This window comes from Sylvia atricapilla, chromosome 3, assembly GCF_009819655.1.
Source record: "Sylvia atricapilla isolate bSylAtr1 chromosome 3, bSylAtr1.pri, whole genome shotgun sequence".
Lineage (NCBI taxonomy): Eukaryota > Metazoa > Chordata > Aves > Passeriformes > Sylviidae > Sylvia > Sylvia atricapilla.
The window spans coordinates 92521698-92537900 of NC_089142.1; the positions used below are offsets into that span (position 1 = coordinate 92521698).

At 40.6% G+C, this 16203-nt stretch overlaps 1 protein-coding gene and 1 long non-coding RNA gene across 2 annotated transcripts in view; one reads left to right on the plus strand and one right to left on the minus strand.

Moving 5' to 3' along the window:
* Positions 1-16203, minus strand: part of LOC136359509 (uncharacterized) — a 515416-nt gene that overhangs the window by 163529 nt on the left and 335684 nt on the right. The window lies entirely within an intron of this gene.
* SMYD2 (SET and MYND domain containing 2) overlaps positions 1-16203 on the plus strand; it is a 28465-nt gene that overhangs the window by 8604 nt on the left and 3658 nt on the right. Inside the window, 9 exon segments of the mRNA XM_066316181.1 lie at positions 1220-1294; positions 1296-1331; positions 2936-2996; positions 5470-5594; positions 9304-9371; positions 11079-11181; positions 13561-13671; positions 15455-15575; positions 15774-15948. Coding sequence (XP_066172278.1) covers positions 1220-1294; positions 1296-1331; positions 2936-2996; positions 5470-5594; positions 9304-9371; positions 11079-11181; positions 13561-13671; positions 15455-15575; positions 15774-15948 — 875 coding nt within the window.

A 16203-nucleotide genomic window follows, 5' to 3' on the forward strand; every position in this document is an offset into this window, starting at 1 on the left:
ATGGCTCTTGCCTTTAGTGGTTAGGCAGCTGAGGGGAATTGTTCCTTCTGTTGCCACTCAGTCATTGATGGGCCGTAGTGATGGATTTTAGAATGATTTTAAAAATTGGGGATAAGTGGACCAACACAGGGTCTGCCATACTGAGTGAATCATAGTAATGGGATTTAAGAACATTCTGGAAGGTGCTAAAAGGTTTTCAAGTTTTCACTTGCAGAGCTGTGGAATTTGTTGTGAGTTTTTTCTCTTCTAGTGTTTTCCACCAGTTTTGAATCTGGTGTGAAAACATTTTATGCTCCCTATGCAGACAGAACACTTTAGGTCTGTTCTAGCATAGTGCTATAAATGTGTGTTTGGGATGAGATATAGGAACAAATAACTGTATTGTTTGAATATATCCATGTTAAAATAAGTTAATAAAATGAACTTTGATGACTTCGTAAAATGAACAGGTCTGAGGACAGGTTGTGCTAGTGCAGATTGTTAATGTGTTTCTGTGCTATTCTTTGGAAGATTCTGTGGCCTTGGTACACTTCGTAGACTGACAAAAGTCAGTGAGTGCCTTGTGCCGTCACGCTTGTAGGTGTTACTGTCTGTATAGCTAAAATATGCTATACATTACCTGAACTATATTCTATACATTTGACTAAAATGTTTGTCTGTATTAGTGTGTTTTCATTGTCTGATTATACATTTATTCTTCAATATTTAAGGAAAAAAAATCTGATAATTCCATCAGAATGTTTGGGTTTGACCTTTGAGTTAAATGATTCTTAGTGATTTTGAATCCATTGACTTCAGACACATTACTCCTGATTACACCAGGGTCACCTCATAATGAGGGGCCAAGGTATTAAATGGAAATAAACCCAATAAAGTCATCAAGCTCAGACCTTGATCTAAACAGTAAGAACTGGTGATTTATAAATCATGTTGTCTGTTTGCTTCTTCATCATTTAATACTTTTTTTTCCATTGAATAGATGAAAATGTTCTGACCTCCTCTCATCCCTTGTGAATTTGTTTGAAAAAAGCAGGATAGCTGTACCCCTTAAATGTGACTCAAGCTTTTGTTCAGATTTAGTGAGTGCCACCTTATTTTTTAAAGGAAACACATTTCACTTGACCTCTGGGATCTGGCAGGACCTGCTTTCATCCCCTTTTTCATAAGTTTGTCTCCATGGCATTTTTTATTTTTTAAATTATTTTTTCTATGTTTTCAGAAGGAAGACTGGCCAATGCACAAGCTGGAATGTGCATCCATGTGCACTTTTGGGCAGAACTGGCAACCCTCGGAGGACTGTGAGGCTAACAGCAAGGATCCTTGCCAAACAGGTGAGCAGAAGGCGAGGCTTGGGAGGTTTGCTTTTGCTCTGGGTGCCAGAGAAGGCAGGAAAATGAAAATTGACCGTCAGTAACTGTCCCTGCAAAGCACACATACACACACAACACGAGTTTCCTGTGTACAGACAGGTGTAACACAGAGCTCCAGCAGCTGAATGAACTGACCATCAGATCACTGCAGGAGGGTCAGGGGCCAGCACAGTCTAGCTGGAGACTTTAGTGGGAAGCTAGAAGAAAGCTGGTGAAGTCTTCAGCTGTAACCTGTGGCTAAGGTGCTGCTGAACAGAGCCTGGAAATGTTTACTGATAGTTTCACATTCGTGTTTCAGCCTCTATTCTGGTAGATTTGAGGTCTTGGTGGCAGGTGTGGGCATGCACCAAGGCCACACTGATTAAGAGAAAGAAGAATAAAATTTGGTATTTGGGCTTAAATTCCAAGGAATGTTTCTAGAGTTATCTGGCCACACTGATACCTTTATGAAGCCTCTTGTATTTTTCAGCTACAGTTTGCACAGCATTGTGTAGCATGTAACTTCCAGTGCATGTGTCAGTCAAAAAACACCTCTGAGGTATTCAGGTATAACATTATGATTATGAGTCAGCTTGTGAATACCAGAATTTGAGAGAGAAATCTCAGACCCTTGGTCCTTGAAGAAAGAGCACTGTGAGGTATAGAAAGAAGATTGCAATGTCAACCTCCGTTTCAGTGTTCTTTAACTGTATGGCTACTGAGAATAACACAAGTGCTTACAGGGAGGGGATGGGATTCATGAGTTTCAAGGTTATTGTGCTGTATCTTTGTAGAGCTCTAAACTCTCTCTGCAAAACCAAATCCTCTTTGAAGCATATTTTCGTGATTGAGGTCTGCTTATGTGACAAGGGCAACCTGGATACTGTATGTAGGGAGGATTTGGTGGCCTGCTGGGAAGGTAGCTGCATCCTTGCTGTGTGTGTAGATGTGTGTGCGTGAATTTACATGTGTGTGACTTAATTAAAGCGCGGTTTGGTGGTGATCCACAAACAAAATGGAATGTTTAATGACAAAAAGTCGTTGGAGTAAATTTCTGCTTTTATCGCTTACAGGGAGGGGGGAGAACCCTACATGTCATATAAAAGCTAAATATGCAAACCATAGTCCCTGAACCTCAGCTGCTGGGCCACCTGCAAAGCCATATTAATGGCCAAGATTACAAAGAAGTGGCCTTAGGCCAACAGTGGAGCATTGCTTTTGAACTCTGTCAACAGTCAGTTTAATTCACTTTCCTCAAAGCAAAGCCGTTCTTCTGCCTGCTTGCTATTGTTAGCAGCTTTCTGGGTGTCTAGAACAAAGCAAATGACATATTTAAAATACTGTTCAGTTTATGTATATAAATTTGATAGGAGTTCATCTTTGTCTGCCTAATTTGGTGTGGAGAGAATTTTTCTATGCCTTTCCTTAGGACAGTCAATTTAACTCATTGCTGTTCATCATACTTAAAAATTCCATAGACTGAATTGGGTTTGACTTACAGGTAGGAGTTCCCAAATTCTGAGTGAGTACACAAAATTGCTGAAGTGAAACATTGAAATCTTTTCTTATTTTTTCCCCATTGTTAGAAAACTCACCCCGAAAGAACACAGTCAGAGAAGCTGCTTGCTGTGAAAGAGTTTGAATCACGTAAGTACAAAAGGCTTGCAGGTAAACAGAGGTTTTGGCTTAACTGTATTAATGATTTGTTTCCCCATGGCTCCCCTTCATCAACACCTTTCAGAACATCCCAGTCCTGCTGGAGGAAAGGAGTAAACAAAGAATTGTGATTCCTCATTTTTTTGAAAGTGAGGTGCTCTTCTTTTTTTTTTTTTTTTTTTTTTTTTTTTTTTTTTTTTTTTAACCTTGGCTGTTTGTGGAGCTGTGAAACAAGGTTGAAAACCTAGACAGAGTTAATTATGTAGTGTACATCCATCTCTTCTTTCTCTGGTATTCTAGTGTCTTTTGAGAATTGTAATGTTGTAAAATTAAAATAGCTGGTATTTGTTACCAGGAGGCATAAAATCAGAGACAGCACAGTTGCTTGATGGTGACAGTGACTAAGGGGCTAATTGCAGAACCCTCTGGACTGTGCTTCGGTATCTGTCACTGCCAGTCAAATCTGACATGTTATATATGATTCCATGTCCTAAATGCTCTAAACTAGTCCAAAGAAGGAGATAAGGCAATGGCTTGCTTTTAACTGGAAAGCTGCTGTTTACATCCAGTAAGGCCGAGTTAGAAAGTGACCATTAGTAAACCATCCTGGCACAGTTTTCACCTGTCTTGTTTTCTTTCTTGTTGCTGAACATAATATATACAGAGGCAATGGGTTGTGTGTTCACATACTCAACTCTGATGGCTTCCAAAACCTTTACAAAACGCTGATAAATGTACTCATTACTGGGACTTGAGGGTAGCGGAGTAACCAAGCACAGTAGTCTTATTTGCTTCCTGAGCAAAAGCTCCTGTCATTGCTTTTGGGACAACTGGGGGAACAAGGGGGAAAATGCCAACATTTAACTTTGTCCAGGGCAAGGATAGTTCTACAGGTATGTTGGCAGCATTGAGGCTGAGGAGAATGGGTAAGTGCTGGAGTAATTTCTGTGTATTCTGACTTGCAGCTTGTCTTCAATAATTTATTAATTTGGGAGATAAAAGGCTGAAATGTTTTGTTCTGTTGCAGTGTCACACTTGTCCTCTAGAAGCCTTTGTTTTGTTAGCAGTCACTCCTGTTCCTGCTGCCTTTTTGACTCACCTCACTGCTTAGCACATCTTTATCAGTTGTCGTATGCTTTGCAACACTATACACAGGACAGGAAAAGGCACCTGGCTGTTAGCTGAAAGCTCAGAATTTCTTATTTCTGATTTGTCTTAATCTCATAAATGGTCCCATTTCATTTCCTCTGTGTTTTTGTGACTCCCCCATCATTCACATCTGCTCTTACAGATAATTTCCTCCTTCTTCCACTGTTGTGCAGCCTTTTCTCTCCATTACTGTTTAGAGCTGGAGAGAGTGGGAGAGAACTAGTAACACTGCCACTGTGAGAGAGTGGGTTAGGAAAAAAACTTCCACTCTGCTCTTGAGGGAGAGAGAGGGAAGCAGGGGTTGATTATCTGATTTACTCTGCATTGCCTAGGTAGGGAAAGGTTCAGTGGCCATGGCTTTGGCTAGAACTTGTCATGGGCCTGAGAGTAAATCTCTGAAGAAACCCATAATGTAATACAGTTGGCAGGTGTGCCAGGGCATTCTACTGATGTTCCTGCTGTCTCCTGTTAGCAGATGTCTGTAGTTTAAGCACATCTCTTAGTGGTCACCTCCCATCCCATGGAGGTGTGGGCACTTTCAAGCACTGTTTGCTACCTCCTGAAGCAGGTACCTGCAATATGTCAGGTGGATTGCATTCCTGGGCACCATGTTATCCTCCTCTTGCTGCAAAGGGAACCCCTGTAACCAGCCCCAGAGTTGTTGCTAGATCCCTGTCACATGTGGCCACAAATAGTTAGGGCTCCTGTGCATGTCTTTTAAAAGCAGCAGGGATCAGCAGCCTTAGCAGTTTGGGGTGGTTTGTGGTGATAAGGAATAGGTCTGTATGAGAAAGTTTCATCATATAAAGCATGCTTTCATGTGAGTGATGTTTAGTGTGAGTTCATACCACATTAGGTGAGACCATGTAGCTCATAAGGTCGTGTCAGACAGCTGAGGACAGCCATCTCCAGTTCATAGGCTTCCAGAGGGCCAGAGCTGGCTGGGCTGTTTGCTAGAGTTAACAAAAACTCTTTAAAAACTACAAGCCTTCTCCCAAGAAATAAAGTCTGTGTCCAATTATCTGCTAACCTAAAGATGTCAGAAGATGCTTTTTAATCCTTCATGTTGGGCATGGGCTGGACTCAATGATCTTGAAGGTCTCTTCCCCCTTAGTGATTCTGTGTTTCTGTGTTCTTGTAGCGCACGTGTGGCTTTAGCGGAGGCAATGTTATATTGTGGAAGAGCAGGCACTTCTTGCAGTACTTCCAAGTGGCTTGTCCCTCAGAGTTTCTGTTAAAGTCTGGGCCTCTTCTAACCTAAGTCTACCTGGAGGGGTTTCCTGTTACTGAAATGGAATGTATTTTTTGTCCACAGACCTTGACAAACTAGACAATGAAAAGAGAGAGCTGATTCAGAACGACATTGCTGCTCTTCATCACTTTTACTCAAAGCACTTGGACTACCCTGACAATGCTGCCCTTGTAGTTCTCTTTGCACAAGTAAGTTGGCTAGAACACAGCCTGCTTAGGTGGATGGTGCTGTAGGAGTTGAGTCTTTCTGAAATGGGGAGAAGTTTAATGGCAATGGAAAGGGTAGCTCTGCTTATCTTAGGGACAAGTGACTGTACTTGACGGAGATCTGCTTCACTGAGCAGTGTGGCTGGATGTGCCCCACTTCCATCCTGAGGGGAGAGACTCTTGTCTGCAGACTTTCCCACTGAACAAAAGGGGAAACAACCTTTAATAAAACCTGTCAAAATTAAGCTTCTTGTGGGCCAAACATAGTGTGGCTGTGTTGAACTGACGTGGAAGGCTGCTGGCCTGAGACCCCGCAGAGGCAAATCCTTCATTCAGGCTTCAGACTTGTAGAAATCCTTGCTGGTCAGGTCATCATTGTGTTTGACCTTCACAGGGAGTAAACTTCAGAGACAGAGAAAAGAGCAGCAGAAAGCACAGTCTAAAACTTTTATCTGGTGTGTGGCTTTTAAATGTAGTCAGGTGGTTTGGCCATCTGGAGAGATGAAGAAAGACAGGATGTCTTGTTAGGTAACTTCTGATATGTCACTTCTTCTTTTCTTACCTACTTTTCATATGCATCTGAATTGAATGTATTGTAGTGGATGGAATAATACACTGGTGGAATACTGAAAGATCCGTTTTCTTCTTTTCCTCTTTTGCTTCAATATAAGCTAGTTTTGTATTTAAGTTTCTGAGTAAAATAGTATCTTGAGATAGGGGCAAATGTTGACTTCTGTGATGAAAGCTGAGATGGAAATATCCTATTGGTGGAGCTGGGCATCTAACAACAATGAGGCACAGTTACTATTTCCTTAAAACAGAGGTACTCTTATTCTGTAGGGGAATGATTCTTTAGGATGTTTAGCATCTGCTTATCATCCCTTGTGTTGTTTCTAATTACACATTTCCTTCCAATGACGAGGGTTTTTTTCTTTGAAGACTTTAAAATTTATATTTGTCAAAGGGATACTTTGAAGATGTTAGTAGAACCAGTTTCTGTGGTATTTCTGAATATTTTTTGTTAGAATGTAGCCAGAATTCTTAAGATTTTATTATTTTTGGCTGTAATGACTTTTGTTTCATGTCCTGTCCAAGAGCAGCTCCACCAGATTGTGGTACTTTATTTGACTTCTGTGAGCTGCTGACTCCAAGATGTCATATTCCATCTAGTCTTCTCTATGAATGTCACCTGTAGGTGTTACCTTAAGCTCATCCTGATCATCAGGTCATTCTCTGCCACTGTGGACAATAGAATTTTTGGAACTAAATCTCCAGAGGTCATCTGGATGCTTCTCAGAAGTGTTTTATGGGATGCAGCCTTCTGAGGTGTTAGTCTCAGGATAAATCTTTCCAGAAGAAAGGGAGGTGTACCTGTACTTGAGCTGTACAAACATGTTTCGTATAATTAGTTAACTTGGCCTAAAACCAGTAGTATGGATATGGTGCTGTTCCTTTGTTTTCCCTCAACACTTACTCTGGCCTCATATGGTGTATTTGCTCCTCCATTCCCGTTGTTTCTCCCTGTGGCTCAGGGCAGTCATTTGGGACCTGAATACCTCTGACTGCTTCTCACTGCTTTTAGTGAACTTTGCCTGATGCTCTTCCTTACACAGCTAGAGTGTAAGTGGTCTTTTTAAGAGGAATAGAGTTCTTTTGTCCCAAGTCCTTCCCTTTCTCTTCTCTCTTTTCTAGCTGTTGGCATCATTCTTTCTTTTGTCCCCATGGAATATAGCTCTTGAGGCTGGAGATTTTCTGCCTCAGTCTCACGTTGTCATACTCTTCAAACAGTTTCTCTCTTGCTTCAAGTTCCAGCATCTCATTCCTTCCTTAAAGACCTTGCATTTCATGCCTCCCTTTGCACATTCTCTTTTCCACCATTGGGAAAAACCTTGAACTCCAGTTCACTCAATAAATAAATAAATAAATAATTTAAGATTTAATCAACGGTTTTATTGCTGTTATCTCTTTACTCCCTTCATTTTGCCCAGTTTTATTCATGCATTCATCTGGTGAAACCAGTGATATCTCATCCCTTCTTATCTCTCCTCTTGTGTCGTTTCTAATATGATACTTTCATGAAGAGTGTTATCTCTGGCTTAGTGGAGGGGAGTTGATGATAACTCACTACATATTTTTAAATATTTCCCTGTGATTTAGAACCATCCAGCTGTTCTTTGTCAGCCTTTGTAGCCTTATGTTCCTACTTGTTTTTGATATTATCTTTCCCTTCTATTGTTTTTGCATTCAGTAATTACATTTTGGTTTTGGTTCAGGTATGCTCTTAAATTGTCTAGTGCAGTAGCATGCCTATCTTGAGAGACTAGGAACCTTTGGGTTCTATATTGTTAAAAGTAACAGGATAAAGATCAAGCAAAGATAGCAGAGATACTGATGAGTGAATCAGGATACTTGACTTTATTGCAAGCTCTGAACAGTTCATACCTGAGGGGTGGCTTTGGGTCTTTGTGTATTCTAAAATTCAGTCCAGGCTGCATTCCAGCTTGTGGGGCATATCACTTTGCTTGGTGAGCAGCCTGGTCTACTAGAGGGTGTCCCTGCCTCTGGGGATTGGAGAAAGAAAACAAGAGATTGGAACTTTACAGTCCCTTCCAACCCAAACCATTCAGTGGTTCTGTGATTACTGTCGGTAGTAGTTGTTGTCAGCTCTTACCCTTTCCAAGACAAATACTACAGTATACTTGATTGACTGTGCCCTTTCCAGCTTTAACTGGACTTGGCCCATGTTGTTTTAGTGAGTACTTGTTTTAGTGCATTACTGGTGCTTCTTTTTTCATGTTTGTAGGGAGATAATGGTGAATGTGGACAGGGTTCCCTTTGTGTTGGTATGTGTGTGATTTGAAGTGGAAGTGGAATAAAGTACTTGACTGAGGTGCATTTTGGCACTTAAAGTCATACAAACCACATGAAAAAAGCTGAAACTTCTGTAAGATTCCTTTGACTTGGACGAGAACAAAAGTGAGAAGGTTTTAAAACCTGCTTGAATCTATTCTATAAAAGAGTTTTATGAACATGTTCTTTTGATCCTGTGTCTGTTTAAATTAGGAATACACTTCCTCATACTCTGTCCTTTTTCTGTCCCCTCCTATTCTATGTCTTTATGAGGTTCAAGTCTTTCTTAGTGCTTTTGTGGTTTTCACATGTACTTTAGCTGTAGCTGATATGTGCAGTCTTTGATGACAGGTGCCATTGTGGCAGGTCTTTGTGACATATGCTCCATCAAAGCTGTGCACTGCCCCAGCATGGCTGAGTTTGCCGCCCTTCATTCCCGCATTGCTCCTTGCATGTGTAGTTCTGCTTTGGCCCTTTTCTTGTCGTGGCCAAATGAAGCCTCTTTGCCCCATGTTGGGGCAAGGTTTTGTGTGCTCTTTTTGAGCCCCACTTCTCTTGGTTGGCCCTCCAAGGAGCAGATGTGTAATTAGATGTGTCCTGAGCAGGTGCAAGTGTTGGACTGTCAGTTCTTTAGTGTCCTGTGCATTCCTTTGGAGTGGGACTTTGTCCTCACTTTGCTTGTCTAGATGTCATGGAGCTCCCTGTGAGTCTGGAGAGGTGGATGGAAAATTGTAAGCAAATTTTTGCAGTTGTGTTTTATGTATGAGAATGTGACATGTGAACACATGTGGAGTACTCAGCTGGCCAGAAGCTGACCCAGCACCTTTCTCTTTTTTCTTAGGTTAACTGTAATGGCTTCACAATTGAAGATGAAGAACTCTCTCATTTGGGATCAGCCATATTTCCTGAGTAGGTTCATTTTCATATTTTGGAAGATAAAATTCTCTTATTTAAAAACAAATAGAGGAAGTAGATATCTATCCAAAGAATTAATTTATCTTGTTTTAAGTATCTTTTAAGTGGCGAATAAAATGTGGCAAATTGTTTGCAGCAGTTTTTCTTAAAAACCCAGTAATTTTGGTGAAATTAGACATATAATTTGTTTTGAAACTTAGATTGTGAACTATATTCAGGTTGGTAAAAAACACTTACTTGGGTCGCAGGTTCTGGAGAGGGACATCAAGTAATGATCAAAGCCAAATGAAAAGGATTGCAGGTGACTTGCTCTATTCACAACTTCCTGTTTTGGCTGGGTGTAATCCTTCCCCTGGTGCTCTCTGAACAATATCCCTTCTACTTTTGTTCCTTGGCAAATAAGAAATCCCTTTCATAGCTACTTTGAGCCTTCTTGCTATGACAGTGGAAAAAAATCATGTATAAGCTTCTTAGCTTTACAAATAAACTGCAGATGTTAACTGCAGTTGGTGAACGGGGGACTACAGCTTTATTTAGGACCAAGAAACATTTCTTGCATTTTTAAATCTGTCCTTCCCACTTAATATTGTAGCAGAGGAGGGTATTTTCTGCCCCTGATCTTTGCACAGCCTGTATGAAGGTATTAGCACTGAGGCTTAGTTTGACTTCCTGGTGAGGCTTGGATTACTCATAGCTTATCTGTGTCAGAGTAACCTGAAACTTAGGGATGCCCACTCAAAGCTGGATGTGATTTTGCCAAGTGCTACAGACAAGCAGTAGTAACTAGTCCTTGCTTCACAGGTTATTATTCTTCTTCAGCCAGGACTATCTGAAGTTCATATCCCTGATCTACAGATTGGAAATTAATGCCTTGAAATGCCCAGGATCAGAGTCATTGCGGGTAGAGGAGAATATTAAACCAGGATGTTCTGGAAAGATATCCGACAGCATCCTTTGTTAATGCTCATGATATGAGAGTCAGATCTTTCCTACTTAGCAGTTATGCCTATGAGCTAAAAATACTTGAGACAGTTGTTATTTTGCTAGATTGAAAGAGAAAAAATTAAAATTACAAATTTTATTTCAGATAAGCAGTGAACTGCACTTTCTCCAGGCTTGGTAATAAGGGGGTTTGCTTTCCTCTCTCCATCCAGGTTTTTCTCCGAGTCATGTGCTTGTATAACAGACAGAGATCTCCCTTCCTCCCACTTCAAGCATGGAGGCTGTTTACATTTGAATAGAAGCCAACTAAAATTTTAACACCCATCTCAACTTGCAATGAATGTAGCAAAGACTGTTTTTCTCTATTTACTTGTTTCCTTTTAGGTTAAACATATTTTTCTTTCTCCTCTGAGGAAAACAGTCTGTCTATCATGTTGATAGTAAAGCCTTATGAACATACCTGTCAGGTGTCCTATAGCACTGTAAGAAGGGGAGAATAATTTGTCTAGTTCTGCAATAATAGGATTTAAAAATTGTAATGATTCATTAGCACGCCCATTCTCCATATCATTAGAATAAATAACAATACAACAGATTTTCCCAAGGTTACCTTCATGTTAAGCCTCAGAATAAAGACAGCATAGAGAGACAGACTGACTCAATTATTCAGACTTACTTATTTTGTGAAGTGGTGCTTAACTTTTCACCTGTTGCTCATGGTGGTGGTTGGGGAAAACATTTACTTTTCTACTTTTACAGTGTTGCATTGATGAACCATAGCTGTTGCCCAAACGTGATTGTGACTTACAAGGGAACCTTGGCTGAAGTCAGAGCTGTTAGAGAGATTGAGCCTGGAGAGGAGGTAAATGCAGTGTTTGAGTGTGCTCTGTTCTTGTGCAGCCTGACAGGATTCAGTCTTTGTCACAGGAATCATTCCAATTAGATGGCAATTTAATAACAGGAAGGAAGGATCTCTTGTTTCTCAGAGAAATGCAAGATGGTGCTTTGGAAAAATTAGGGTGGCTCTGGAGGATTGAAGGGATTTTTGGAGGCAGTACCGAGTTTTTTGCTAAAACATGGGAAGGGCACCTGCAGCAGTCACTGTGTATCTGCCAGCCTCTCTCTCAGTTTACCCATCTGTAAAATGAGGCTGAGTTTACTGATGTTTGGCTGGTGCTTTGAAATTCCAAGATCAAAGCAAATTATTACTGCTATAATAGTTCCCAGTATAATAGTAATGTGTTGAAATTGAAGCCAGAATAAACAAGGTAAATGGGTACAGATAAATCCTCTGACTACTGTTTGGACAGAGCATCCACAAAACATGGGACTTGGTCATATCACCTCAGTGGCATTTGCTGGGAAATCACAGAAGAACAAATATGTGGTTTTAGGTGGAGTGAAACTGAATGGAGAGGAATAAAATCTGTGAAATTGAGTAAGGCTCTGGGTTTACCTTGAAACTTTCTCAATCAAATAATGAATTTGGCAGGGAGTTTTAAACAGTAGAACTGCACTTCACTTAAAAAAAAAAAAAAAAAAAAAAAAAAAAAGTTAAACAGATTTGGGGAGGATGTTCAAATACCTGCAGGGAATGAAGATACTGAACATTCTCTCTGGGGATAGAGTTTGCACAGAATTTCAATGGCTCATTTGTAAATGTTAGTTTAATGGGCAAAGTTAATGCTGATAAGCTCAGATTTGATTTTTGATAATATCTGCTGTTTTCTGAGGTGTGTGATAGCAGCCTGGAAGAAAGGTAGAGAGGTTATTTTTGTGTATTATAGCTGTTCCCCCTTGAGAACAGAGTTTAGTTGCTGTAGCCAAGGGTGAATGACTCAGGTGAGCAACTTCTTTTGATGCCATTTGCCAGTGATGATTTGTCTGTGATGTTGGCAGTCACTGCAAATGCATTGTGGTAACAGACAAGGACTGATTCTGGCTTCAGAATTTTTTTGTGGAATCCCAGATATTTTCAGCATTTTGGGGGAAGGTGTGTCATTAGAAGTAGAGACGTGGAGTGTTTACCTTGTTCAGCATCGTCTTCAGGTTAAATTCTGCCTTAGAAGCTGCATCAGCTCTCCAGGACCTCACAGGTTTTACAGATTTGCTTTTTTGACACTACAGAATTTTCTGAACATGAGCTGTGGCTGTGTGTGGTCGCTGTGCAGTCTCCCAGCCTGTGTCTCCATCTTCAGGCTCCGTGTAGCCATTGCAGGGGAACATTTTAAAGGTTTTTTTTTTTTTTTTGCTGTAAATGTGGTTCCTGCATTCCACATGCTTCAAAAATATCGAAGGGAGGAGAGGAGTGTGAGGGAAAGTGTGAGATGACACGCTTACACTTAAGAAGAGAGTGCACTGTATGAAATTATATGTTACTTTACTTTTAAAGAAGAGAGAAACTTTAGTATAAAGACTGAGCAAAGCATTTCAAATAACTATAAATGAGGAAATGGAGCTAAAGCTGTTCCTTGGTCTGCAGAATGATCAACTGTGCTGTGCATAGGACGTGTTTCTTGGGGGAGATCTCATTTTAAAAAGCACAGCATTAAAGCTACTTGCAGGGGTTCTTTTCTGAAGACCATTGAAATAGAGGAAAACTTAAGAATAGTGTATATGAAGGGCCTTTAAATGTTCAAAAGCAGGTTTTCTTTGCTTTAAAATATTGCTGCTGAAGTAAATCTGATATTCATTCTCCTTGAACTGGAGCACTGGGCCTCTCTTCTTTTCAGAGATCTAAAGGTCTTGTCCCAAGTTTCTAAAGCTACTAGTGACTGCTGTTGCCCCAATTTTTGTAGGTTTTCAGAAAGAAAAATTTGAGATTCCAGCCTCCAAAAAACCAGGCCACTGTAATTTATCCTAGGCTGGATACCTGAAATCATTATTTTACTTCTGAAAAGTAGGCATCTCTTTGTAGTCTGACAGGAGCCTGAGATTTATGCTGTGATAGTTTCCTTATCTACACCTGAATCATACTGTCCTGGGTGCAAGCCAGAGTAATATTTGGGGGAAATTCCACTACAAATAGGGAAGGAACACTTCTCTGTCAGGTTGCATTCACAAGTGACAGCTCCTGATGCTGCCAAGGGGCTTGGAATGTGAGGGAGCAGGCAGGTGAGGTGGCTGCAGGGGTCCTCATGAACATGTACATGTCATGCTACATATATCAGAACTGGTATAATGAGTATGTTTAGTGTTGCTGCTTCTCGCTAACTGTTTGGTTTTATTTTTTACCATGTAGATTTTTAGCAGTTACATTGACCTGCTGTATCCCACAGAAGACAGAAATGACCGGTTAAGAGATTCTTATTTCTTTAGTTGTGATTGCAGGGAGTGCACTACGAAAGAAAAGGTAATGGAATTGGTGTGAAATATACTTCTGACTGTCAAGGCACCTACTCATGTCCTGAGATGTAATATCCTGTCTGGCTTAATTGCATTTTGGAAAATAGGATAATAGGGATGGGGGGAGGTGGTTGTGTTTTTCTGTCTTTCTGTCCAGAATGCTTTCTGATATTCATTCTTTCCACTGCAATCATGACACATCAGGAAATTTCCTGGTAGAGGCCTATTTAAAGTTGAGCTACAAAGCAAAGATGAAAACATTGTTAAAAGTAGATAATTACACTGTGTCTGTGCTACCTGGCCAAACGAATTTAGCTCAGAACTTTTTTTCTTTCTTTTTGTAATTTCGTGCTTTCTACCAACTCCCAGCAAGTAAATCTTGCTTGGGGAATTTCTGGGATAGAGTGCTGCTGCATTTCCTGGTTGGGATATTTCAGTCAATTCTAGGGGGTGTTTTTTGGCATGTCTGGATGGTTTGGGGACCCAGCAGAATCTGAGGAATGGTCTTTCCTATGATAGCATCATATTAGTCTGCTCAGGGACAGTGTGGTCCTTGGTCGCAGCCCCTTGTGATGTGTGGGCCAGAATTAAGTTCATTAAACGTGAGCAGGTGCCCCTCAAGAGACAAAGGAGGGTCCAGACAGTGTTCCTGACAACAAGGTGTTAGGTGTTTTAGAGAAAAGCACTTCTTGGAGGGAAAAGGTACCCAAACCCAACAGATACTGAGACAGGATGCCTCTCAATATTTGAACTGCCTTCACTGAAGGTCCTACAAGAGTTGAGCTCTGTGTAGCTGTTCTGTCATTCCAGCCAAGATCAGTGTGTCTGGCATAATCTAATCCTTAGGTTCCAGATCAGTTTTCCTCCCATTTTCACCAGGCATCTTTTTAAGAGCTGCTTCCCACATTGACCAGACAACCATCTCCTTCCCCTAAATGGTGTCATCTTTTGTGACTTTTTTTTTTCCAAACAGTACCCACTATTGTTGCTTGAGGCTGTTCTGTTGATACCATATCAGTTGTGTTTCTCCCCACAGTCACCTTGATACTTTTGCCACTCAGTTTAATGGAAGCCAGGATTTCAGCTGTGATTTTCAATGATGTACTACTCTGGAGTCACCTGTCACTCAGCATCCTTCATTTCTGGAAAGAGTCTCTGTAGCTCTCTCAGCTGGCAGATTAAATAATAAGAGAAAAAGAAATCTAGCAACAATGTGAAGCTTAAACAGCAAAAGGCTGTCTCTAGATTGTAGCTGACCATTCCTGAAATGGTATGTTAGATAAAGAGATAAGAGTAAGTGGAGCTGTCCAGCAGAAATAACAAAATATATGGAAATGTGGTTTTGTCTGTAGATCTGAAGGATCCTTTTCTTGATTTAAGATCATTTTCCACAGAGACATCACTTGATAGTCAGCCTAAGGTACTTGAGCTGTTACAGCCTTAAAACTAAGACTAAATTTGTTTCAAACCCTGATCTCTTGGAAGCAGTGAAATTTCTTATGTAAAACTGCTGGCAACACAAAGTCAAAAAGCTCTTCAATCTTTTGAAAGAAAGGGACTTCATGGAAGTAGAGAATGGCAGATGAACTGGAGGGCCAGAGGATCCTAGGATTCCTAGCCAAGGCTTTAGAGAAAAATTGCAGGTGCACATTCTACCTTTGTTTTTTCATTCTTTGAAGAGCTTAAGTTCACATCTGTGTCTTTTTGTTAGAGAAATTTTGTATAGCAGGTGCTCTTTTATTTGTAGGGCTTGAAACCCGCCTTTGTAAGGTCCATTGTGTTTCCTTCAGGATAAAGAGAAACTGGAAATCTGCAAGCTGAATGATCCTCCGTCAGCAGAGACAGTAAAGGACATGATCAAATATGCCAGGAATGTGATTGAGGAATTCAGGCGAGCCAAACACTACAAATATATCCTTTGTCTTACCCTGACTCCACTGGTGTGTGTCCTAAAAATCTTGCCTGCTGGACGTCAGAAGTACGTGCAGGAGAAATACTATGACCAGTAGAAATTAAACTTATCTCTTGTCCTCTTTGCGTCTGAAGGCATTATCAGGTAGTTGTATAATGAGAGGCCATCGATTTGTTGCATTCCTTGACTTCTTCTACCCCCTAGTGAATTACTGGAGATCTGTGAACTCAGCCTGGACAAGATGGGTGCAGTGTTTGAAGAGAGTAATGTTTATATGTTACATATGATGTACCAGGCCATGGGTGTCTGTCTCTATGTGCAGGACTGGGAAGGTGCGCTGTGTTATGGGCAAAAAATTATCAGACCCTACAGGTAAATATGAGAGACTATTTTTTTTTTTCTTAATGCTCTAATTATGCTCTGAACAATTAAGACAAGTTTTGGGCAGAGGTCACTTCTCTCAGTGTATGTGGTGTAAACATTCTACTCATGATACCGCTACTAAAAAAGGAATATTTAAATACCGAGACAGTGTTTGTTACTATCAGAATATGGTCTGCAGTATATAGCAGGACTGACTTTGAAATCCTTGCTTCGGGTTCTCAAAATAATTCTGTGCCACCTTGG